The following is a 26,647-nucleotide window of genomic DNA, read 5'->3' as shown; positions in this document are numbered from 1 at the left end:
TGCCCTTGCCCATGAAGATCAATGGTGAGATGCCTTTGTCCATGAATATCAATGGTGACTTGCCTTTGCCTATGAAGAACACCGGTGACTTGACTTTGCCAATGAAGATTACCGGTGACTTGACTTGACTGGAGTGTCATTGGTGACTAGCCCTGACTCTGGAGTGTCATTGGTGACTAGCCCTGACTCTGGAGTGTCAACGGTGACTAGCCCTGACTCTGGAGTGTCAACGGTGACTAGCCCTGACTCTGGAGTGTCAACGGTGACTAGCCCTGACTCTGGAGAGTCCACGGTGACTAGCACTGACTCTGGAGAGTCCACGGTGACTAGCACTGACTCTGGAAGGTCAACAGTGACTAGCCTTGACTCTGGAGGTTCAACGGTGACTAGCCCTGACTCTGGAGGGTCAACGGTGACTTGATCTGACTCTGGAGGGTCAACGGTGACTTGATCTGACTCTGGAGGGTCAACGGGAACCTGACTCGACTCTGGAGGGTCAACGGGAACCTGACTCGACTCTGGAGGGTCAACGGGAACCTGACTCGACTCATGTTAAATGTTAAATCATGTTAAACTCTTAACCTCAATTTACATGTCCGGGACTTTTACATTCTTTAATATTTTTATTATGCAGTTAATGTTTTATAAAAGTAACAAGGAACTTGCTTAGGCAATTGTAGGATGTAGATTAATTCACATTTGTTATAATAGCTGTTAACGTCTAAGCATAAATGTTAAGTGAACTGATTTTATGAAAATTAAAGTATCTCAACAAGCGTGAATAACTCTAAAATGTTCTTGAGACATGATTTCATGCAGAACTTCTTTAGTAGATTACTTATCATTCCGGAAACATCTGGTAATAGTTGGATGTTAAATCAGGATTACTGTTGATGTCTACATAAATATAATAAATGTTGTGTGATTTGATAAGATCAACTCAATAGCTTTAAATCAGAATAAAATGTAATAACAAGATGATGATTATGATGTTTTCATATGTTCAGAGCCCACGGCTGAGCTGGTCCAGAAGTTGATTCACTTTGTGCAACCTACCGAAAACAATCAATCATTTCAAACAAATCAATTATAACAATCAAAGTAAGTATTTATTAGGATTTTTTTAAGTATTTATTTAATCTAGATTTGGAAAGCACAAGTGTGTTACTGTAACTCTCATACCATCTTTGTGAAGTGTGTGGCACAAGCCAGACATGCCCGCTCTGGGTTGGCAGGGCTGTTCAGCTGGAAGGGGCCAGTTAAACCTGCATCTTTTCGAGCTGCAGTCACAGCATCTTTAATAGCGAAGAATACAGAACTGCCCAGAAAAAGAGTCGGCTCTCCGATTCCCTGAAACAAGAGGATGAGAATGCTTTAATTTGCAGTGATGTTAACTCTAGAGCAGATCTTGAAAAACAGTAAGAATATTACAAAAATCATAACTAGGGTACAATATTAAAGGGTTAGTTCACCCAAAAATGAAAATTATGTCATTAATAACTCACCCTCATGTCATCCCAAACCAGTAAGACCTCCATTTACCTTCGGAACACAGTTTAATATAATTTAGATTTAGTCCGAGAGCTCTCAGTCCCTCCATTGAAACTGTGTTTGCGGTATACTGTCCATGTCCAGAAAGGTAAGAAAAACATCATCAAAGTAGTCCATGTGACATCAGAGGGCCAGTTAGAATATTTTGAAGCATCAAAAATACATTTTGGTCTAAAAATAGCAAAAACTACGACTTTATTCAGCATTGTCTTCTCTTCCGGGTCTGTTGTGAGAGAATTTTTAAAAAAGCAGTTTGTCATATCCGGTTCGCGAACTAATCATTCGATGTAACCGGATCTTTTTGAACCAGTTCACCAAATCGAACTGATTCGTTTTAAACGGTTCGCGTCTCCAATACGCATTAATCCACAAATGACTTAAGCTGTTAAATTTTTTATTGTGGCTAACACTCCCTCTGAGTTCAAGCAAACCAATATCCCGGAGTAATTCATGTACTCAAACAGTACACTGACTGAACTGCTGTGAAGAGAGAACTGAAGATGAACACTGAGCCGAGCAAGATAATGACTCGTTCACGAGTCAAGAACTGTTTCTGTCAGACGTGTCCGATTCAAGAACCGATGAACTGATGATACTGCGCATGTGTGATTCAGCGTGAAACAGACTGACACACAGAGCGTCTGAACCAAACTGATTCTTTGGTGATTGATTCTGAACTGATTCTGTGCTAATGTTATGAGCCCAGGTAAACCGAAGGCATGAATGAAGGGCAATCATTGTCAATGACGGCATTACGTCGAGCGAAAAAGAACCGGTGAACCGTTTTCTTCAACCAGTTTATTGAATCGAACTTTCCGAAAGAACTATTGGTGAAAAAAACGATGCAACCGGTTCGTGACTCGTGAACGAGTCATTATCTGGCTCGGCTCGGTGTTCATCTTCAGTTCTCTCTTCACAGCAGTTCAGTCAATGTACTGTTTGAGTACATGAATTACTCCAGGATATGGGTTTGTTTTAACTCAGAGGGAGTGTCAGCCACATTAAAAAAGTTAACAGCTTAAGTCATTTGTGGATTAATGCATATTGGATATGTGAACCGTTTAAAATGATTCAGTTTGATTTGGTGAACTGGTTCAAAAAGATCCGGTTACATCGAATGATTCGTTCGCAAACAGGATATGACAAACTGCTTTGTTTTGAACTCTCTCACAACAGACACGGAAGAGAAGACAATGCTGAATAAGTTCGTAGTTTTTGCTATTTTTAGACCAAAATGTATTTTCGATGCTTCAAAATATTCTAACTGACCCTCTCATGTCACATGGACTACTTTGATGATGTTTTTCTTACCTTTCTGGACATGGCCAGTATACCGTACACACAGTTTCAATGGAGGGACTGAGAGCTCTCGGGCTAAATCTAAATTATCTTAAGTATCGTACAGTAGCAGATATCCATAATAAAGAGAAGATGAGTGAATCACCTTTGATGAATAGATGGCGTGAGGGTTGGATGAGCCGGATAAAAGGTAGACGTTAAACTTCAGAGGGACGTCACAGAAGGATGGGATCTTGTACTGGCCTGGTCCACGTGTGTACAGAACACCAGATGGAGAAAACTTGAGCTCCTCCATGGTGTAGAGACCCAGACCCTGCATGAATGCTCCCTCAATCTAAAACAGACATAAATATTGTATAAGAATATGTATTTTTGTGAACAATAACACTGTACATTTTGATATATTGCAAAATATTACTACAATTTAAATAAACTGTTTTCCATTTAAATATGTTTGAAAAAAAGTAATTGGTATTCCTGTGACAGCAAAAGAAGAATTTTCTGCAGCCATTACTCAAGTTAAATGATCCTTCAGAAATCATTCTAATGATTAGGTGCTCAAGAAACAGTCATTATCAATGTTGAAAACAACTTAATCATTTTGTGGTAAACAAAAGATTAAAAAAGAAATTTTCTAAGGGAGTATATTTAGGTCAATAGCCCATATGTATAATATAATATAATATAATATAATATAATATAATATAATATAATATAATATAATATAATATAATATAATATAATATAATATAATATAATATAATATAATATAATATAATATAATATAATACAAAATAATATAGGGCACTAGAGTGTGAGCAATTTGGCCGCACGTGCAACCTAGGGTGGCAGTTAGGAATTTTTTCCACCGATTAATCGATGTGTGACTACCCCCGTAAAACTGATATCACTGTGGTGGTGGTGGTGGGGGAGGGGGGTATCGTATGAATCTTCGCTTGAGTTTTTCCTCTTTCCCTCACTTTCCTATGCTTAAATAGCTTGTGTAGGAACCGTGTGCATTTTACTTTTCACTTGTAGCGGCTATTCGGCATCAACTGCTTTAAATTCAAGCAACAACAAAATACAACGTAGAACATAGTACTTTTATTAACAAATGGAATAAAAATACACCATGCTCCTGTATATGCCTAATATAAAAAAACGAATAACTTACAAAGTTTAAGTAGGTAGAGGTACAAAACTAAAAGTCAATAAAGAATGAAGAACAAATAATTTTGAAATGTAGAACGTTCAGCCCAAGCCCGACAGGCACCGACTTTTTTTTTTACACCCCTTGAGTCTGGCTTCGGGCTTTAAGTTTTAAGTATGTCATTAGTGGGGGTGTGGTCTTTTCACCTGTGGCTCATCATTGGGCCTATAAGAGCTCCAGCATGGTGGATCTGGGGAGCGCGCAACGATGTGACGGCACTTGAATGAGCGGCTCCTTTTGGTTTTGTTATTTGTGTTGACATTCATGCACACCTTCAGCTTCCAGTCCTCTCTCATGCATTCTTCACTACTGACATTCATACTTCACACTGACTACTGATGGTTTGGTTATCTTTTGTTAAATATATTATTTTGTTAAATAAATCTTTTCTTTTTCCTACTTGCCCGCCTGTGTTGCCTCTCGTTAATGTTGCAACTATGAACTGATTGTAAAAATACTGTGCTACTGCGACAGTCGAGAGCGGCTCGACAGTGTTTAGTATGAAAGAGTTTTTGTTTTAGATTTGTTTTATTTCGTTAAGTAGTAATTTAAAGTTTTCTTTAGATATATTTATCATGTCTGTGAGACATGTCGCATTTTTTAACTCATTTTAAAGACGAGACTGCAGAAAGCGCATCATGTTTGTTTTCTTTATTTTATAAAAGTACAAAGTTTTGTTGATATTGGGAATGCACACAAATAGAAATAGACACTTTGCAGTTACGAATGATGCATTACTCTTACCCTTATAAGCAAAAATGAGGGTGCATCCACCGGGAAAAAAAAATGTAAATAATCATGCCATTGCCTCCATTTCCTGAAGTGTCTCCGCACAAACTATTGGATATAGCACACATTTATCTAGCTTTAACGTTTAAACATTGTTACATGCTTGAACGGTTTTATATCTATAGAATTTATTTTTAGGCAAGTTGTGAAGATTTGAGAAGGCTAAATTGATCAAACATAGGCTCACTGTCTGTCTTACATTTAACAAACAAAAAATCCCCCAAGCATTTTTCTAAAATTAACTTTATATATAAAAAAAAAATTAATAATAATAATTACTTTGCTATTACATACAAAACTGAACTATTTTAATAGCTGAAACAGTAGTATAAGCTGTTTAGGGACTTATCAAATCAGACACTAGAGCATCCCTTCATTCAGACGCAGTGGAAGATCTGATCAGAATTAGTGTTGAGTGACCAAGTTTGGAAGATTTTGCTGCATGAGGGAGTGTGGCCAGCTGGTTTAGCCAAGGCCAAAGACCAAGAAGGCCAAACTACAGGAGTTGGCCATCCAAGGGTCATGTGACTGCAATGGAGGATATAGTCCATAAGACATTGAGCCATGAGATGTTCAGTTTGAAGCCCTTAAAACGCTTAATTTGAATAACTGAAAACACTTGATGTTTTAAAGGGATCGCCGGGTATTAAGACATGTATAGCTTAATATAACAAATGATGTCTCTTTTTGAAATATGTAATAGAAAACCCACGATAGATGTATGTTATGTAAAAAAAAAACATTTGTACATTGTGCGTTAATGATGTCAAATGATGGCACTCGGCGAGCTCTTGGCACTTTTTACAGTGACACAACTCAGAATACACAACTCAAGAAAATAAAATACGTTTGGCTTTGGGTTGTAATTTTCAGTCGGAGGGCAACAAGAGAAGCAATATAGACTTCACTGATTTCCATGTGATAAAAAGAGCCTTTGAGGTTTTTAGTGGACCACAGCTACTGAAACAGCTTACAAATGGCTGAGACAAGAAACGCTATACCATCCTGTTAGGATGTAAACATTCCGATGCTAATCATGATGCTGCGGCCGCTGGATGAGTTTCTCAGCATGGATTTCCATTGAGATCCGGGGCGTTTAGACTCCTTGTGGGGAAAAGTCGATGATACAGCATTTGGTTTAAGCCTATACTAATATCCATCATCACATGTAAGCTCTTTCAGTAGCTATAGTCATCATATCAGTATTTTATTTTCAGAGTTGTCTATTCTGACTTGTGTTGTGGTTAAAACAGCAATAGGTAGCAGTAGTATCTCGCAGAGTGCAACCATATTACATCAGAATAATGGGGCCTCCCCTAGTCCAAAATATGTATAAAAATGTGATTGAAAAAAAATATAACAAATCTTTAATGGGTTCTACGTATTTTTAGTAAGGACATAATTTACGTTATACTAAGCTATACAAGTCTTAATACCCAGGGAAATCTTTAAGTTTACATTTCAGCTCAGTAAAGCACTTTAAGCACCAACACTTTTTTTTTGTTACCTTTCTTGAAGAATTGTGCTTCAAATAAAGAACTTTATGTTGACCAGATTGTTAGTTAATCATTTACAAGGTAATATTGCCTATATGGACAGTGATTAAAAAAAACCTTGTAAACTGCTCTGTTAAATGCAATACGGTCGAAAATTTGGGTGCACCTAACTTTTGTGTAATAAATAAATGTAGGCACACCAGTGCGAAAAGTTAGTCTAGAGTCCTGTTATACAATATAATATAATGCTAAACAAAGTTATGTTTACATTTAATACAATTTATGACAATTATGAACAAAATATATTACAATTATTAAAAATACATATATTTTGCTCAATATTTACTCTTGGACCTGACACAAGGGGTATCTAACACTTCTGTTAATGGGCAATGGGGTTTAATAAAAAAATAATAATTTCTGTTAAGAGAGGAAACATCATGTTTGGGAGGAAGTCTGGGAGGGTGCTAAAAATATTTTTTTAGTTTTGTTTTAATGTATGACTGAAATTGGTACTCTGGTCACTGTTTATGGTCATGCCGCTCGATACAGGATTACTAGTGTGAAATACTTTGAGAAATGCAAATGATTTTGAGTTTGGATCTAGATTTAAACCCTTTGTCATTATTACTAGGACTGCCTGATAGTAAGGTAACTTCTCTGGCTAACAGAAGACTCTTTAATGTGTAATCATGACATTTTCAGCACGGAAAAACATTATTTTGCAGTGGACCTCTGATAAAGCCCCCTCTGTGAAGGGATGGCAAAAAGTGTTAATGGAGCTATTACCACTGGAATACCTTACTTGTATCATTAATTCAAAAAGGGACCATTTCTACAAAATATGGGAACCGTTTGTAAATTATCTGGACCCTGGGATTGCCAATATTGTGCGGTTTGCTTTTCTTGGATGAAAACGTATGCACTTCTGTAAGATGAGAACTTCAACCAATATGATGAATCTTTGGTAATTTGATTTAGTTCTTATTTTTATCTTCTTAAGATCCAAGTTAACGGATTTTTTATATGTCTTTGTCTATTGTGACTTGTAGTTTGTGAAAAATCAATAAAAAAAAAACACGAATCATTGTAGAGATCACTTTACCTGACCAATGTCAATGGATGGATTTATACTTCTGCCCATGTCAACAACAATATCTGTCCTCAAGGTCTATGAAGAAAAGATGTAGTATGTCAGATTAGTTTTAGATGAGTGACAAGACAAATAGCAGAAAATGTACATGCCACATGCATCATATTTGGATTTACCCTATACTCTCCATTCAAACAGTCCAGTTCAACCTCACTGCAGCCCGCTGCATAAGTGAAGTAAGCATATGGCTTGCCTTCCTGCTTCTCCCAGTCCATGTCTAGATCATGACCTCTGAAAAAAGACAAAATTCTCATTAAACATTAAACAAAAACTCAATGTTTTGTCTAGTTTTAAGCCTTTGTTTGCTTTTTTGATAATGCACTGAAGAACACACTGATGACAAACAACTTCCACTTTAATGTCTCAAAGTACATTTAAAAAACAAAAACGCTCCTTTTAAATGAAATTTGGCCAGTTTACCTGTAGTATCCTGTGGCTGACAGACTGATCTTCTCCAAAAATGCTGATGTAATCTTTAAAGACAAAAAATAAAATAAACATTAAATATCTAAAAAATAAAATATATCATAATTTTTTTTTTAATGGTCTGTAACACGTGGCTTTGAGTAGCTTATTGTTTTCATTAAAAGGAGCAATACTGATATTATGAAATAATAATAATAAAAAATATAAAATTTCATATTTTAATAAAACACAAATTATAAATGTTTAAAAAATTAATTACAATGAAATTAAATCTTGCACCAAATAACACAGTAAATTTACCTAACTGTAGATTATATTAATATAGAATTATTAATACAAATCAAATAATGTGCAACTATTTCAGAAATGTATTGAACGTGGCAGATTCTATCAGATTTTGAAGTCCGAACTATGTGTACTATCCACACAAAACATGTTTAAGCATCAAAAAGCAACAACTTTAACGGTTTGTCCACTTTACCCAGTTCTGCCATGTTCCCTTAGGATTCTTCTTTCTGACTGGTTCTAGTCTGTTGTATAGTATTTGACACGCATCCTGCAAAAGTATTATTTGAACAATCCAAAAATAATGCATTAATAATATTTTATGATTTCTTCAAATGTGCCTCCTTTAGACAAAATAAATACATCTTTCAAGATCAACAAATCATGTCATCCAGACAGCATTTCAAAATCTGGTGTTCGATACCTTCACAGCCATTCCATTAGCGTCTGTACCAAAGGACGCAGCAGATGGGCAGGTATTCGGGACGCATTGTGTGCTTGTCTCAGAGATGTGGATCAAAGCAGCAGGAATATTCAGCTCTCGACTCGCCACCTGTGAGAAAACCGCTGAGATTAGCCCAAAAACGATGAAATCTTTACAGATACATTCAGGAAGTGGTACCTGTTGGACTTTAGTGTGTATGCCTTGGCCCATTTCCGTCCCACCGTGGCTCACTAGCACAGACCCATCCTTATAAATATGCACGAGAGCGGCAGCCTTTGTTAAAAACAAACAAAAACACCAAAAGGTCATTTGGAATTCATTTAAAATAATATAGACACTGTGGCATGTTTAAGAAGATTGTAACCTGGTTGAGGAAGCCCTCAGCAAACCCAATGCCATATTTGATGGGCACAATGGCGATTCCTCTTTTTTTGAACTGGTTCTGCTGATTAAAAAGATCGATGGTGTGCCGGCGCTGCCTGAAGTCAGCTTTGTCCATACACTCGTTCCAACAGCGGACAAGATTCTCTGGGTCAAACTCCATCTTGTAGTGAGTGAGGGACACTTCCTTGTACATGTTGATCTCCCTGATCTGCAAAAATAAAATGGACAAAAGCACAAATGATGAGAAAATGAAAATAAATAAGTAGACTAGATTTACTATTTATTTACTCCTTCCCAGAAAAGGCTTTATTTATGACAATCAATCAATAATCATTAACATATCAGCATCAAAGGCTATATTGATTCCAATAAACAAACAAATAGATAAATATTAATTACGATATCAGCAAAGGCTATATTAATGCCAGTAAATAGTAGTGTTCCTGTGGCTCAAGTAGTAGAGCATTGGGTTAGCTGCGCAAGGTTGTAGGTTCGATTCCCAGGAAACACATGCAAAAAAATGCTAGCCTGAATGCAATGTCAGTCGCTTTGGATACAAGCGTCTGCTGAATGCATATATAAGTGAATGAATCATAAATATGAATTTTCTATCAGCATCAAAGGCTATAATAACGAATTTATACTGCATAATGATGGGACAATTTTGTGACTGAGTGACACCGACCTCTTCAGGCAGGCGGCTGAGTTTGAGTGCAACATCATCAATCATACTCTCAACGACCAGCATGCACTGGGGCACACCGAACCCTCGGAATGCAGTGTTGGAGGGAAGATTAGTCTTGCAAGCTGCCGATCGTCCACGCAGGTTAGGAATGTTATAGGCATTATCAAAATGCAGGAGGATCTTCTCTGCCACCTTCAAAAGAAATATATAATAAAAGTGATACAGTGTTCATTTCATACTATATATTGTCCAGTGACTTTCACACAGGTGTCTATAGTGGACAGAGTAGCACCCTGAACAAGTAGCTTCCACTTTTAAACCACTATTTTGATCCCCAGCAGGAAGGCAAATCATCTCACCAGTACGGATTCATCTACTACGTTTCCAGCGTTGGCATAGTACTGGAAATCAGCTGCTGTTATCCTCCCATTCTTCATAAAGCCTACCTGTTAAAGTAAAAATATGCAAATTAATTGCATGATTACAGATTAGATAATAGCTGTTATTAGCTTAAGTGTTTAGAAAAAGCACTAGCCTTATATTTTCCCCACACCGGGTGGCGTCCTCCTGTAATTAACATGTCCTCTCCTCTCTCCAAAACACATCGCACTGGCCGTCCAGTCCTGAACAGAGAGAGAAAGGAAGTGTTATACTTGCCAAACTTCTACATGTTAAAAGTATTAATGTGGTAAATACAAAATTTAATTTGTAATTTAAATAATCATGATGAATCTGATGTTAGTGTCCAACTAATTTTGACTCACTTCCAAGCAGCAACAGCAGTGATGGAGGCCAAAATTGCGGTTTTGGTGACCTTGCCTCCAAAGGCTCCACCCATTCGCTTAACGTGACAGGAAACACGATTGGATGGGATTCCCAGCGTCTCAGCAACTGACTCCTACAACAGATTAGAACAAAACATATATTTCTTGCACGTTTAAATCCATGATCTGAATTTTTTTTTTTCAAATAAATAATAATAATCAATTAATTAAATTAAATAAAACCTCAGCTGCTAACTTTTAAAATGAATTGGAACAAACTTTTAGTTTTTTTACATGTTTATCTCTTACGATTTCCCAATGGAGTGCCCATGATCTCCACCAGAGGGGACTCCATACATGACTTTTACTATTAACTCAAGACTCCATTTCCCATAATCCTTTGCCCACACTTATCAGCAGAAGTCACCAGACTCTCATCAGTCACACACTATAAAAATGGCACACACACACACAATCACACCGCTGATGATTGTTAAGCCTGTAGTGCTCTTCTTTGTTCTTTTGTTCCTTGCCTTGTTTTTTTGATTATTTACCACCTGCTCTGACCATTGCCTTTGTATTGGATTACCCTTTTGCCTGTGCCTAGGATATTATTGTTTGCTGGTGTTTTGATCCTGCTTGTCTGAACACGATTTTAATAAAGCCTTGCTTTTGGATCCTCTACTGCACTGTCACGCCTCCTATGTTACAATCTCCTTGACCTGCAAAGGATCTGACTACGATAAATAACAAAACAAAATAAAAATACTGCTACTGACTTCCTACAATTAACAAACTTTTTTGCATGTACATTTATCCTGTGAAATATAGAATAATGCAATTAATACAATGAATACAATATAAAAAAATATATACATTTAAAGCAAAATAACCAAATTAATTAAAGGACACTTTTGTTTCAAAACTATTTCTATGTGTAACTGAGCAGATATTAAACATACTTGTGTAAATGCTGGGTGCTGAGTGGACAAATAAACTTTCATCTCCTTCTCTTCCCCAACTGGAATGACCAGAAAACTCTGTGTTTCCAAGTAGAAATGCTCCTGTCCTCCAATCCGAATCTCTCCTATAAAGCATGTAGAACCATGTTATAGAACATGATTGAGGTAATCTGAAAGAAATGCCGCGTTCCCACCGAAATTACCCGGAACATTTGTACCAGGAATTTTTTTTCCCAGGAACTTTTTTCCCCCCAGACCTGTTGCTTTCTGCGTTTCCACCGCGGTGTAAAGTACCGGGAAGATTAGGCAAGTAGACTGGTGACGTAGCTCTGCGCGCGTTTCTCAATACAAAGTACGCTGATTTTGGGCGTGCATCCTCCTCGGTAGTTCAGACTTTGTGCATTCTTTTCTGGAGTATGATGTCCGCGACTAGCAAGTCCGGTAAATCTGTAAACAGCAGCGTACTTAATAACTTCAGTCAGCTGACCATGGCTACTGCAATTTTCCTCTCTGTATATTTACAATAAAAATAATTATAAATTTTTTATAATAAATAAAAAACAAATACCACTGCCTCCTTTCGTTTTCATTTTAACATAAGAACAGCTGCAGAAATGTACTTAGTTCAGGGATATGTATATATATATATATATATATATATATATATATATATATACAGCCATTACAATGAAACAAAATATTATATAAATTTGCCTTTTTTATTTTCATTTTAACATATAGATAAATTGAATACAGACCAAAGAAAACCTGTTACATTTACCCCGCAGCTGAATTATATTTTATGTTTAACCACTAAAGAGAAATCAGAGCCAGCGGCACACATCAGAAGGTCTAGCCGAGGTTAGGCTGCTTCTCAGTGGATAGATGATCACTGAGCTCCCGCTGATTGCGTGGAGCTGACCGTCTCTGAGATCGGCGAAAATAGGCGCTGTCTTTATAAATAAACCACAGATTTGAGTTTTAAACAACTAAATTCTCGCCTGAAATACATTTAAAATTACACTTCATGACACAATAACACTAATCTTTTGAAAATGATCCGAATAAATGCTGCTTGAACTCAGCTGACCATGGCTACTGGAATTTTCCTCTCAGTATATTTACAATAAAACGAAATCGGATATCAAATACCACTGCCTCCTTTCGTTTTCATTTAAACATAATAACAGCTGCAGAAATGTACTTAGTTCAGGGATATGTGTATATACAGCCATTACAATGAAACTAAATATTATATAGATTCGCCTTTTTTATTTTAATTTTAACATATAGATACATTGAATACAGACCAAAGATAACCTGTTAGATTTACCCAAAACGAATTATATTTTATGTTTAACCACTAAAGAGACATCAGTGCCAGCGGCACATATCAGAAGGTCTAGCCGAGGTGAGGCTGCTTCTCTGCGGATACATGGGGACTGAGCTCTCGCTGATCGCGTGGAGCTCACCGTCTCTGAGATCGGCGAAACACATTTTTAAATAGGCGCTGTCTTTATAAATAAACCACAGATTTGAGTTTTAAACAACTACATTCTCGCCTGAAATACTTTTAAAATTACATTTCATGACACAATAACAGTAATATTTTGAAAATGTTGATCCGGTTAATGGTGGTTGAACTCAACAAATGCTGCGTGAACTCAGGATGTTTAGCGCCCAAACCCCGCCCCCGAAAGTTCCGGAACTTTGAAAAAGTACCACCTCGCCAGCAGGGACTTTCTGAGGGGCATTTTTTTTACCTGGAACTTTGTTTAGTTCCTGGTTCCTGCGGTGGAAACACACCGAGGACCAGGCCAAAGTCCCTAGTTCCTGGGTAAAGTTCCTGCGGTGGAAACGGGGCAAAAGTGCACAATCTTACCTTCATACACATGTTCAGCCTCTCTCAAACCCTTTTCCACATCTCCTCGCTCAATCTGTCTCCTGGGTAGGAAGAAAGACTCTTTTTCGATAGCTTCCTGAAAACAAGATCCAAAAGCAGGTGTATAAGAACAGAATATACAGTTAGGTGTGAATAAAAATGAGAGCAGCTGGATTATTTCTTCTCACCTCCACAGTGAAGATGCGATCCTGCAGATCTTCATAGCTGACCTTCACTGCTGCTGCCCCACGTTTAGCATATGCTTTGGAATCTGCAACCACAGCGCAAACCATCTGACCAACACATGTCACCTGAGGATGAAGAAGAGATTCCAAATTGTGCCTTAATTTGAGGAATTTTAATACTTAAAACAAATACCTCACATAAAAAAAAAACACTAAATAATACACAGACCTCATCTACAGCCAGCAGTTCTTCGTCATATCCTGTAAAGGTTCTGAACCTTTTGCCTGGTATGTCTTTAGCAGTGATAACGTCCACCACACCGGGCAGCTTTAGAGCTTCACTGAAGTCAATATGACTGTGATGGTAAGAAAATGCAACCATTTAGGTATGAAGTTACTAATTTGTGCCACTGCTGGTTTCAATTTCGTGTCACAGTAGTGAGCAACCATATAAAATAAAATAAATGTTATATTTATATATACATACACACTCACTGGCCACTTATTAGGTACACCTTGCTAGTACTGGGTTGGACCCCCTTTTGCCTTAAGAACTGCTTTAATTCTTCATGGCATGGATTGGACAAGATGTTGGAAACATTCCTCAGAGATAGCATCACGCAATTGCTGCAGATTTGTCGGCTGCACATCCATGATGTGAATCTCCTGTTCTACCACATCCTAAAGCTGCTCAATTGGATTGAGATCTATTGACTGTGGAAGCCATTTGAGTAAAGTGAACTCATGGTCATGTTCAAAAAACCATTATAGTGCATTATCTTGCTGGAAGTAGCCATCAGAAGATGTGTACACTTTAGTCATAAAGGGATGGACATGGTCAGCAGCAATACTTAGGTGTCAAGAAAATATCCCCCACACCATTACACCACCACCACCATCCAGAACCGTTGAGACAAGGCAGGCTAGATCCATGCTTTTATGTTCTTTACACCAAATTCTGACCCTACCATCTGAATGTTGCAGCAGAAATCGAGACTCATCAGACCAGGCAACATTTTTCCAATCTTCTATTGGAAATTGAATTGTAGACTCCGTTTCCTGTTCTTAGCTGACAGGAGCGGCACCCGGTGTGGTCCTCTGCTGCTGTAGCCCATCTGCTTCAGAGATGGTATTCTGCATACCTTAGTTGTAACAAGTGGTTATTGGAGTTACTGTTGCCTTTCTATCATCTCTAACCAGTCTGCCCATTCTCCTCTGACCTCTGACATCAACAAGGTATTTTCATCCACACAACTGCCACTCACTGGATATTTTCTCTTTTTCAGACCGTTCTTTGTAAACCCTAGAGATGGTTGTTCTTGAAAATCTCAGTAGATCAGAAGTTTTTAAAAAACTTAGTTCAGCCCGTCTGGCACCAACAACCATTCCACGTTCAAAGTCACTTAAATCCCCTTTCTTCACCATTCTGATGCTTGGTTTGAACTTCAGCAAGTCATCTTCACCATATCTAGATGCCTGCCGCCATGTGATTTGCTCATTAGCAATTTGTGTTACCAAGCAATTGAACAGGAGTACCTAATAAAGTGGCCGGTGAGTGTATTTATTTATTTATTTATTACCACATTATCATTGACTGAATGAATGAATGACATATCATTGACATATCAGTATTCAAGGCTATATTCATGACAATGAAAAATATTTATTGAAATTTCACCATTGTAGGCTATATTTACGTATGACTACAAATGAATAAAAATTCAATGTCATATCAGCATCAAAAGCTATTTTCATGACAATAAATAAACAAATAAAAACATAATTTAATCTGAATTCATTTTAATTTGTAATTTAATATATGTATGATAAAATAAAAAAGTTAAAAAAAAAATAATAATAATAATTCATTTAATTAATAAATTTTTTTATACATTTTTAAAAGGTATTTGTGCAAATTGTCTTACGTGATCTTAGCGTGTGGCCTGGAGCTTGTCACGATCACGAGGAAAAGTTCACCATCGGTTCGCAGTAGGTCATCACAGTATACGGCCTCTCCTGTAGCTTGACTAAGAGCTGTCCGGTGCATCATGGGTCGGCCCACCGGATCTTGAGCCGACTGACCCTCCAAGACATTCTGCCCACATAAAACACACTACCTGCTGTTTACCTTCTATAAGTTCAGTGTTTTTTGCTTTTTGCTGGCTTTAAATAAAAAATAAAATAAAACATGAGACAGATACAGACAAGAAATAATAGGTTAGGATAAAAGGATAAATAGGATAATAATAGGATAAAAGAAACAGGTTTGGGAATGTTGCAAGCAGGATTCAAACACAAATTTTTGAGCAACATGAGACCATGATTTTGCCTATATCAAAAGACCATATAGTGCTACCTGAAACTCTTGGTAGCCAGGCTGGATATGTTTAGGAAGAGGTTGAATTGCACTCTGCATCTTTTGGGGTATTTCCCCCTGAGTGACATCCTGTAAAAAGACACACACAAAAAATGGGTAAACAAATTAAAACTCCATGTCATATTGATTTCCTAAAGTGGTTCATACTTTTTCTTTCAGATATTGGAGGACGAGCAGGTTGAATTTAAAAAACAAGCTCAAGGTCAGGGATCTGCGGAAATCAACTTTGCCGCCTGGTGCTGACGGCCCAAGTTTGATCTCATCAACCAGCGTGCTGTACGCATCACTTAACATCGCCTCCTCCCAAGGCCTTCAAGAAAGAAAAAAAAATTAAAGCAGAAACAACGCAAACTATAGCAACTCAAAAAACAATGCAACCTATTATGCAACTTTTACTCCAATACCAGAGGAAATTAAAAACAAAAACCACACAAAAAACTAAAACAAAAACCATTAGATAACAAATCTTTTTTTTGCATCCCAGAGGAAATGCAACCAACCAAAAAAAAAGCAAAGTATTACGCAAAGCATTAGACAACTCATCATTTACTCCATTTACTCCATTCAAAGAGAAAAGCAACTCAAAACAAGCTTAAAAAAACGCAAATTATTCACCAAATTAACTTTTACCCCAAATTCAAAAAAGGTAATTAAAAAAACAACGCAAAGAATTAGACAATTTAACTTTTACTCCATTCCCAGAGAAAGTTCTGCAAAAAAAAATCTAATAAAAAAAAACAACTGAAGTATTTCACAATTAAAATTTTACTTTGATTTACTAATACTCTAATTCCAAAGGAAAAAAAATTATAATAACAATAACAACATATACCTTCCTACAATCTGTTGACATGCGCGGTCAGCGCTGAGGATGGTGGCTCCCACTCCTCCGTAATAAATACTGATCTCCTTTACTACATTTGAGCTCTCGTTGAACCAAACACGCATCCCAGCATTCACCGTAGCTAGAGCGCTCTCCTTACGTGGAGCGTGACGGAAGGCATGGACGATCTCGTTCTGGGGAAAACAAAACATAATAGTTTTGCAAACAATGTGAAAAGCACTGAAACTAGCCAACGGTTCGTTTCTTACCGGTCTTGTAGCTGGAATGAAAACGGATAACACTATCTCATCTGGCTGTAGGATTGTCTTTGCAAATCCAAGGAAAAAATCTTTATCGATAGGCACCCTCCTTCGACCATCTGTAATGAATATTTGGGTAGAAAAGTGAGAATTAATGCAAAATGTGAGCACTGCAGAGCAGTTTCAGCTGTGCTCTGCAGTGTGAAATATTAAACATAATTTAACACTGATAACTTAACACTAATACCGTATTTTCCGGACTATAAGTCGCACCTTTTTTCATAGTTTGGCTGGTCCTGCGACTTATAGTCAGGGGCGACTTATTTATCAAAATTAATTTGACATGAACCGAGAGAAATGAACCAAGAGAAAACATTATCGTCTACAGCCACGAGAGGGCGCTCTATACTGCCAGGGATGCTGCTCAGTGCTCCTGTAGTCTACACTGAGCAGCACAGAGCGCCCTCTCGCGGCTGTAGACGGTAATGTTTTCTCTTGGTTCTTGGTTCTAAATAAATGCGACTTATAGTCCAGTGCGACTTAAATGTTTTTTTTTCCTCGTCATGACGTATTTTTGGACTGATGCGACTTATACTCAGGTGCGACTTATAGTCCGAAAAATACGGTAATTTAACACTGATAATTTAACTCTAAAATATTATACATTTATAGGAAGTTTGGTCACCTTTAGAAAGTGCCACTAGAGTGCATCTTCCAGCAGCTAAGACGGGGGTCAGGTCAGAGTTTGGATATGCGCTTGCAATATTGCCGCCCAATGTCTACATATGTCAACAAACATAAAATATAAATAATATGTAAGCAAAATAAAGTGTAAACTACTTCAAGAACTACCAAATTTTGCTATTAGTTCGATTTAAACATATAATAATTGCTGTTAATAGTGTTCATCGTCTGTTTGATTACATCTTTAATTGATTTTTCCGTACATCTCTACCATATGTACATTGACTGACAGTCACCACGGATAAGCTACTACTAAATATTGTAGAAACTTAATTTTTTGTAAAGTTGATTTTCAATGATTTGTTTTGTAAAAAGCGCTATAAACTTAAATTGAATTAAATTTGGACAGCTGACAATTTGGCAATTTAAAAAAATTAACCTCAACAATAATAATAATAATAATAATGCATTTTATGAACAATAAATGTAGTTCATTTATTAATTTAACTTATAATAAATAATAAAACTTTTTTCAGTAATCAAGATGATAGAATAATAAATAATCAAGTAATCAAGTAATCAAGAATGAATCCAGAGTGTTGGGTCTTGCATCTCTCAACTTTCTCTTCACAATATCCCAGATATTCTCTATGGGGTTTAGGTCAGGAGAGTTGGCAGGCCAATTGAGCACAGTAATACCATGGTCAGTAAACCATTACCAGTGGTTTTGGCACTGTGAGCAGGTGCCAGGTCGTGCTGAAAAACGAAATCTTCATCTCCATAAAGCTTTTCAGCAGATGGAAGCATGAAGTGCTCCAAAATCTCCTGATAGCTAGCTGCATTGACCCTGCCCTTGATAAAACACAGTGGACCAACACCAGCAGCTGACATGGCACCCCAGACCATCACTGACTGTGGGTACTTGACACTGGACTTCAGGTATTTTGGCATTTCCTTCTCCCCAGTCTTCCTCCAGACTCTGGCACCTTGATTTCCGAATAACATGCAAAATTTGTCCAAAAGTCCAGTGCTGCTTCTCTGTAGCCCAGGTCAGGCGCTTCTCCCGCTGTTTCTGGTTCAAAAGTGGCTTGACCTGGGGAATGCGGCACCTGTAGCCCATTTCCTGCACAAGCCTGTGCACGGTGGCTCTGGATGTTTCTACCCCAGACTCAGTCCACTGCTTCCGCAGGTCCCCCAAAGTCTGGAATCGGTCCTTCTCCACAATCTTCCTCAGGGTCCGGTCACCTCTTCTCATTGTGCAGCGTTTTTTGCCACACTTTTTCCTTCCCACAGACTTCCCACTGAGGTGCCTTGATACAGCACTCTGGGAACAGCCTGTTCGTTCAGAAATTTCTTTCTGTGTCTTACCCTCTTGCTTGAGGGTGTCAATGATGGCCTTCTGGCCAGCAGTCTTACCCATGATTGCGGTAATGAACCAGGCTGGGAGTTTTTAAAAGCCTCAGGAATCTTTTGCAGGTGTTTAGAGTTAATTAGTTGATTCAGATGATTAGGTTAATAGCTTGTTTAGAGAACCTTTTCATGATATGCTAATTTTTTGAGACAGGTATTTTGGGTTTTCTGAGCTGTATGCCAAAATCATCAGTATTAAAACAATAAAAGACCTGAAATATTTCAGTTGGTGTGCAATGAATCTAAAATATATGAAAGTTTAATTTTTATCATTACATTATGGAAAATAATGAACTTTATCACAATATGCAAATTTTTTGAAAAGGACCTGTATATATACACACACACACACACACACATATATATATATATATATATATATATATATATATATATATATACATATATATATATTATATATATATATATATATATATATATATATGTAGATATATATATATATATATGTAGATATATATATATATATATATATATATATATATATGCTGCTCAGCAGTTGTTTTTTTCAATGAAGTCATTGCAGTGCATTCTGGGATTCTTGGCCTTCTTTGCATAGAATACAATCAATACAGAGCGAGTGAAAGAGCAGCGAAAGTTGTTCAGGGTTTGTTTACACTTACAGCCACGTTTCGGATCTGTTGTCCTCCCACAAGCTTTATCTGCTGCAGCAGAGCCTGAAACATGTTCGTACTCTCCGGTGGAAAATCATTTATACTTCTCTCCAACACGCTCTTCAGAACCGACATACTGCATCCGGCTCCAACACACACACCTACAAATACAAACCATTCATTAATACTTCTTACATAATATCTCTTTTATTAAAGAGGTAGTTCACCCAAAAATTATGCCATTATTTACTCACCTTCAATGGTTTTCAAAACTTAAAATATATTTTAAAGAATGTTGGTAACTAAACAGTGATGGTAGCCATTCATATCAATGATGCCTTGATATCAATACATTAATGTATGCAGACGACACTGTAATTTATGCGCATGCCAAGACAAAACATCTGGCTGCTGCCAAACTGACTATACCTATGGATAAGATCACCAATTGGCTAAATTGTTCATGCCTTCAACTAAATCTAGACAAAACTGTGGGAATGTTTTTTACAAAAAGACAATGTAACATTGTGCCAAATATAACGATTTTAGGTCAAAAAACATTAGTATTGTGACACAATTTAAGTATTTGGGCGTCATTATTGACTTTAATCTCTCTTTTAAAGCACATATTAAGAAAGTATGCAATAGGGTCAAGTTCAGCTTTTTTAGATATATTAGAAATGTACTTACTTTTAATGCTGCCAAATTATTTATGGATGCCATGATTATGTCACATCTAACATATTGTCTGACAAGCTGGGGACAAACTAACAGTTTATCACTAAAGCCATTAGTGTTTCTTTATAAAAAAAACTGGAGTTCTGGAGTTCTGGACCAGAAGCCTAACAGTTCACATCATTGCATTATTCTTAAAAACCATAAACTGTTAAGCTGGGAAGATGTTATCAAATATAAAAACATCTGCCTGGTCTACAAAATTTTGCATAATACCGCTCCTGCTCCGTTTAATTCATTTGTAATCCGACGTAATAATGGCAGTCAGATCACTAGAAGCACCACACGAGGTGACCTTCTAATCCCATTCAGGAAAAGCACATTTGGTCAATTATCGTTTTCTGTTACAGCAATACAAAACTGGAACTCACTGCCCACTATAATTAAAGACATACATACATATTCCACCTTTGCTACACACCTTAAAAACTGGCTGTCCGACAATTATAACTGCATACATTAATCTGAAAGTTGTGATGTGTATTTGACATGACATGGTCATGCTGCTGCCATTAGATTTTTCTGCTGTCTGTTTCAATGTTAGGTTTTGTCTGTGTTATTATCGTGTATGTTGCTTTGTACTGTTTTAATGTATGAACTGCTTATATGCCTTTGCAATTTCTGCTTGTTTGTTTGTGCTTGTCTCATTTGTGTGCCACATGTTTGTATGTCTTATTCCATCTTGCTTATCCCTGTTGTAAATATAATTGTATTGTTTTTTATTTGTTGTATGCCTTTTAACAACTGGCCGGGAACTACAGCTGGAAATTGGCCGTAGAGGCTAAAGCTGCTCTTTTCATTAAAAGGGATTGTCCACGTTATTATAAACTAATAAACTCAAACTCAAACTCATTGACTTCCATAGCATTTTTTTTTTTCCATGCTGTGGAAGTCAATGTCTACCAGCCACTGTTTGCTTACCAACATTCTTCAAAATATCGTCTTTGTTCAGTAGAAGAGGAAAAAAGAGGAACAACTTGAGGGTGAGTAAGTACTGACATAATTTTCATTTTTGGGTGAACTCTTTAAATTTGACTTTCGGCACTGTTAGATTTCGAATTGATTTCTGAGTATTTATTCATTGTTGTGACGTATCCATAAGATTTCATCAAGTTGCTATTCTTGGGCAATATTTTCATAGATTCTGTCTGCATGTGAAGTGTTGCTATTAATTAAAAATATTAAAATTGTTTCTGATAATTGAACAAAAAAACCTGAATTAATATATTACTTGCAAAATAAACTTACAAAACTTAAACTTAATTTTTTCATTGTATATATATATATATATATATATATATATATGTGTGTGTGTGTGTGTGTGTGCGTGTGCGTATATATATGCATGTAAACTAAAAATGGGGGAAAAAAAGCTAGAAATATATATAAAAACTCTGATTAAAATAAACATTTGAAACTAAATCTAAAATTAAGATGAAAACCGAGTATATAGAAATCTAATTCAAAAAATAAATAAATAGAAGTGTATTATGGTATATAAAATGCTTAATAATAATAATGAAAAAAAAATAAAAAATAACCTGCCCTTGTGAACAGTAAAATCTGCTCATATGCAAAAACACACATACCCTCTGGTTTTTGTGTGATCTTGAACAGTTCTGGCACTTGTGTTGGCGATATTATTACAGGATGGAAAATACCCTTGAACTTCATATCTAGGCCTGTAAAGTAAAATAAAATACAATTATTCACATGTATTCCAAAAAGAAAGACTTATTAAACAACAATGGGGTAAATGTCACTCCATTGGAGTTTATTAGGTTTGGCCTGACTTGCCAATACACAACCTATGTTGGTGTTGCCCATGACAATAGGGGCTTGTGGGTAATCAGCCTTCAGCTGGAGCAGCCCATCAAGAGATCCAGGGCTGATCCAGGTCATTCTCTTCCCACAAAACTTCTGAGTGGTTTGGTCCTTGACCTCTGCCAATCTCTAAACACCAAAAAGCAGAATAGACCATGATTACACCACATCTAAATATGCTGTTGAGCTGATAACAACATCTGACCTTCCGACAGGCAGCTTATCAAAGCCTAAAATAGAATGAATAACAAACTTGTTAGACCTTGCTTAAACATTAAACTTAATTTAAAATCTCATAGTCATCATTGCATAACCTCCTTTGAGTGAAGTCAAATGATCTATTCTGAATAAGCTGACGAACCATGAGCTCAGGGGGGAAGATCAGATCCTGGGTCGGGTCGAGAGGAAGCAGGTCTTCTTTACTAAAAAGTTCTGGTTTTTCCTAATAAACACAAAAATGTAATTTAATTTATGTAATATTTATTATATGTGTATCAATATATTATATATATACACCACACACTAAGATCACATAAGACACTTTGCACAAACACCTTTTAAAAATGTATAAAAATTTAATCACGTAATTAAATTAATTATTATTATTATTTTACATTTTTATTTTATCATACAAATTAAATAACAATTAAAATGAACTGAGATTAAATCTTATATAATATATATAATTTCTGATACAAATAATAATGTAATTATTTGTTATATATTTTTCTTATTATAAAAATAATATCTCATTATATATTTAATAACAACATTACTTATTATATATTAATTTCTCAGTAAAAACACTCTCTATATGGAAAATATTATTTATTTTAAAGTGTGTGCAATAGTCAAGATAAAAAAAACTCACATTCTCTATGGGCTCCACAGATCCGTTTTCATTTCCATTCGCCATATTGCATGCGAAGCCATTTAACTGGCAACAGTTTTCACTCTATAAACAGAAAAAGTGAAAAATAATAAATACATACATAAATGATATACAAATGTCAGATCAGTTTCATTTATAGTTTAGTTGACTGTCACGTTGTAGAAGTCTCATTTTAATTCCCAGAATCCCAAAAATTTCAAGCATGGACCAAAAAAAAAAAAAAAAGAAAGAAAACCACTATCAAAATATGCAGAATCATAAAGGGAGGTTTTGAGATAAATGGAGAATATTAGACATAGTCTGAAATGGGAACGGTTGGGCAGTTCGGAACAAATCCATAAAGGATCTGAAATGCCATGCCAGATGAGTGCCACATGATTCAGCAGCTGAAACGAATCAAGTTAAGGATGAATCCAGACGACTGCTGTTCACCTCACAGAAGGTTCTGTAGCCATCAACGATGGGCCGGTACCCTGTGCATCTGCATAAATTACCTGCAATAAGAACAGTCATGTTTGATCATGATTGAAAGTCTTTTTCTGTGTATTTAAGATGGTGTATGTGGCATTGTACCGGCGAGACCCTCGGTCACGTCCTCTATGGTGGGCTGTGGGTTATTTCGAAGCAATGTGTACATGGACATCACCATCCCAGGAGTACAAAACCCACACTGAGACCCATGAGCCGTTGCTATACGCTCCTGATGAAGAAAACATACTGTCAACGATGCACAATAATATTATACTGAAAATCTGTGTGTTATTTTTAATTATTTTTTTTTTTTACTTAATCGTTACAAACATCAATGTCATTGTTTTTGGGGAGTCATACCACATATTAAAATATTATTTAATAATGACTACTATTATATTACTTACATAAAAAAGTAACTATACATATTTCAATTATAATAAAATGTAAAAAAAAAAAAAAAAAATATATATATATATATATATATATATATATATAGAGAGAGAGAGAGATATATAAAATTGTATAATATTTTATATATATACATACACACACACACACACACACACATATACATATATATATATATAATTGTATAATATTTTATATATATATATACATACACACACACATATACATATATATATATATATATATATATATATATATATATATATATATATATATATTATATAATTTAATATTTAGCATGATAACAAAAAATGTTATGCTTTAATTATTCATCAGACTTGCAATTATAATTATAAATTACAGTTATATTTTATCATATTTTATTTAATATATATTTTATTTATATTTTACATGTGCAACATTTACCATTGTCCACAGATATTACACTGATTATGCATACACGATTTTTTAATTAATTGTTTTTGAGTCACACCACATGAAATTTTTTACTAGCATAAATATGATTTATATATAATTCATCGTTATTATAATACATAAAAATAATTTTAATTATGTTGAAATAAAAACGGGATTTTTCATTAAATTACATCACTGACCTAAACGCAGGGATGAATAAGAGAAAATCAAGTCATGATCGATCATTTAATCTCATAATCCGGACTGAATGTAATCTTTATCATAAAATCATATTTGAATTGACAGCAATCTAATATATTAATCTGGATTGAAGATTAATGTCTCATAATCTGGACAGGGCATAATATAGATTCTAATGTGAATCTGTTACCTGCACTGGGTGTAATTTGGTTTTGGTGCTTCCAATGCCTTCAACGGTGGTCACAGCTGCTCCGTGAAGTTGGCACACAGGAAGCAGACAGGCATTGACAGACCAATGACTGGCCAGGGAAGAAAAAAAGCATTTAATACAGATTTTTAGCAGATTTGCATAACAAAAACTAATTATAGCAACAAAAGTGTACAGATATTAGCAGCATGTTCAAATCTTCCTTGTGAAAAATAAGGAATCTGACTTAAAAAAATAACATCGAATTTAAGTTTGATTTGTATAAATATAATGAAAGGAGAAAGAGAGAGTGAATAAAATACTTGATGTTCTTGGTTTGAGGGTCATATCTGGACACCATGACAGTACAGGCTCCACATCCTCCTCCACCACAGCCGTACTTAGTGCCTGTCAACCGCACTGCACACACACACACACACACACACACAGAGAGAGAGAGAGAGAGAGAGAGAGAGAGAGAGAGAGAGAGAGAGATTCAAAATACAAAACTAAACCACAGTTAAATTAACCAAGTAATATTTGTAATTACATAATCTCCTCTGGAAAGGAGATGTTATGTAGTTAACATTAACAAATCTTATCTCTATAAATATATAAATATATAATATATATATATATATATCATTTTATGATTATATATTTATAGAGATAAGATTTGTTAATGTTAACTACATAACATCTCCTTTCCAGAGGAGATTATGTAATATATATATATATACACACACACACACACACAATATATATATATATAGACATACAAATACATATTTTAATTTATTTTCTTACAAAAAAGAGAGAGATTTTAGAGAGAAATTATAATGTAATTTTTATGTAAGAAAATAAATCAAGCTTAAATATTTGAATATTTATTAGAACGTTTAAAACAATACAGTTCTTCCTCAAAAAAGACAGCAACATAGTCTCGGGGTCTGGATTCTTCTCAGTTATCTGTTAAATAGAAGCATATGCAAAACACATTCAGGTTATGCAGATAATTTAAAATGTCTTATATATTATATATGTCTTATATATATTATAATCGCTGTCTCTAGGTTTTTTTTTAGTTTATTTTTATCTATGTTAGCCTATGTTCTATGCAGAACTATAAGGACTGAACTGTGAACATCACAACCATAAATCTAACAACAAACACATGATCAGGATACACTTGCTCAAAGAGTTTCTGCAGATGATATGCATGAGAAATTAATCACCTTCTCGCCGTTGACATAGAAAATCAAGCCATCGCTCATGGTTTGTTCGGCCATATTCTCACTCTTATGTCCAACACAAACAAACTGAGGCAAATCTGCAGTCTGGAACTCCTCTGAGATCTCCGCCAAAACTGAGAAAATTCTTCTGCAAATTGCGAAATAGAAACTGGGTTAGGAAAAGGCGGAGCTTCTGACTGCAAGTTATAAAGTTATCAGTTCATTCGATTAAATCATTAATTTCATCTGTAATTTTTGTTTTGTTTTGTTTTTGTTTTTCCTCAATGCTATTCATGTCGAAATACACTCATTCTGGTCTAAACTAACTTACCAAACACGAAACAGACGATTTCACGTGTAATCTGTTGCTTTTCTCATCGCTGACCGACTGAACCAATTACAGAAGTTTGAGACTACTAGTGCATTTTAACAAACCTTTAATAAATAATGATTACATTACCTATATTATTTTCAAATCAAATACAAATTCGCAAAATTATTAGATTTAAATGATGAGGCGTTTTAGAACAGAAAGGTCTCGATCTATTCAGTAATACTCCGTTTGAATGTTTTTA

General features: G+C 35.7%; 1 protein-coding gene across 1 annotated transcript; it reads right to left on the bottom strand.

Moving 5' to 3' along the window:
- Positions 1-603: 603 nt before the first annotated feature.
- aox6 (aldehyde oxidase 6) lies at positions 604-26,238 on the bottom strand. Its single transcript, XM_059544181.1, has 35 exons — positions 26,076-26,238; positions 25,752-25,809; positions 25,164-25,260; positions 24,844-24,952; positions 23,727-23,853; positions 23,586-23,647; positions 23,133-23,216; positions 22,623-22,703; positions 22,246-22,390; positions 22,027-22,119; positions 19,712-19,863; positions 17,662-17,755; positions 16,986-17,095; positions 16,726-16,910; positions 16,041-16,203; positions 15,873-15,962; positions 15,442-15,611; positions 13,746-13,872; positions 13,520-13,642; positions 13,332-13,428; positions 11,450-11,574; positions 10,488-10,621; positions 10,255-10,346; positions 10,083-10,165; positions 9,724-9,915; positions 9,019-9,246; positions 8,832-8,927; positions 8,634-8,762; positions 8,406-8,480; positions 7,919-7,971; positions 7,615-7,729; positions 7,451-7,516; positions 2,996-3,184; positions 1,183-1,350; positions 604-1,052 (listed from the first exon to the last, which is right to left on the bottom strand). Exons 1-35 carry the CDS (start codon positions 26,127-26,129, stop codon positions 996-998), a joined length of 4,023 nt encoding a protein of 1,340 aa, XP_059400164.1. The 5' UTR covers positions 26,130-26,238; the 3' UTR covers positions 604-995.
- Between the last annotated feature and the right edge of the window lie 409 nt (positions 26,239-26,647).

This window comes from Carassius carassius, chromosome 48, assembly GCF_963082965.1.
Source record: "Carassius carassius chromosome 48, fCarCar2.1, whole genome shotgun sequence".
NCBI classification, from domain to species: domain Eukaryota; kingdom Metazoa; phylum Chordata; class Actinopteri; order Cypriniformes; family Cyprinidae; genus Carassius; species Carassius carassius.
The sequence above is the reverse complement of the archived record's forward strand: the minus strand, read 5'-3'. Positions and strand labels throughout refer to the sequence as shown.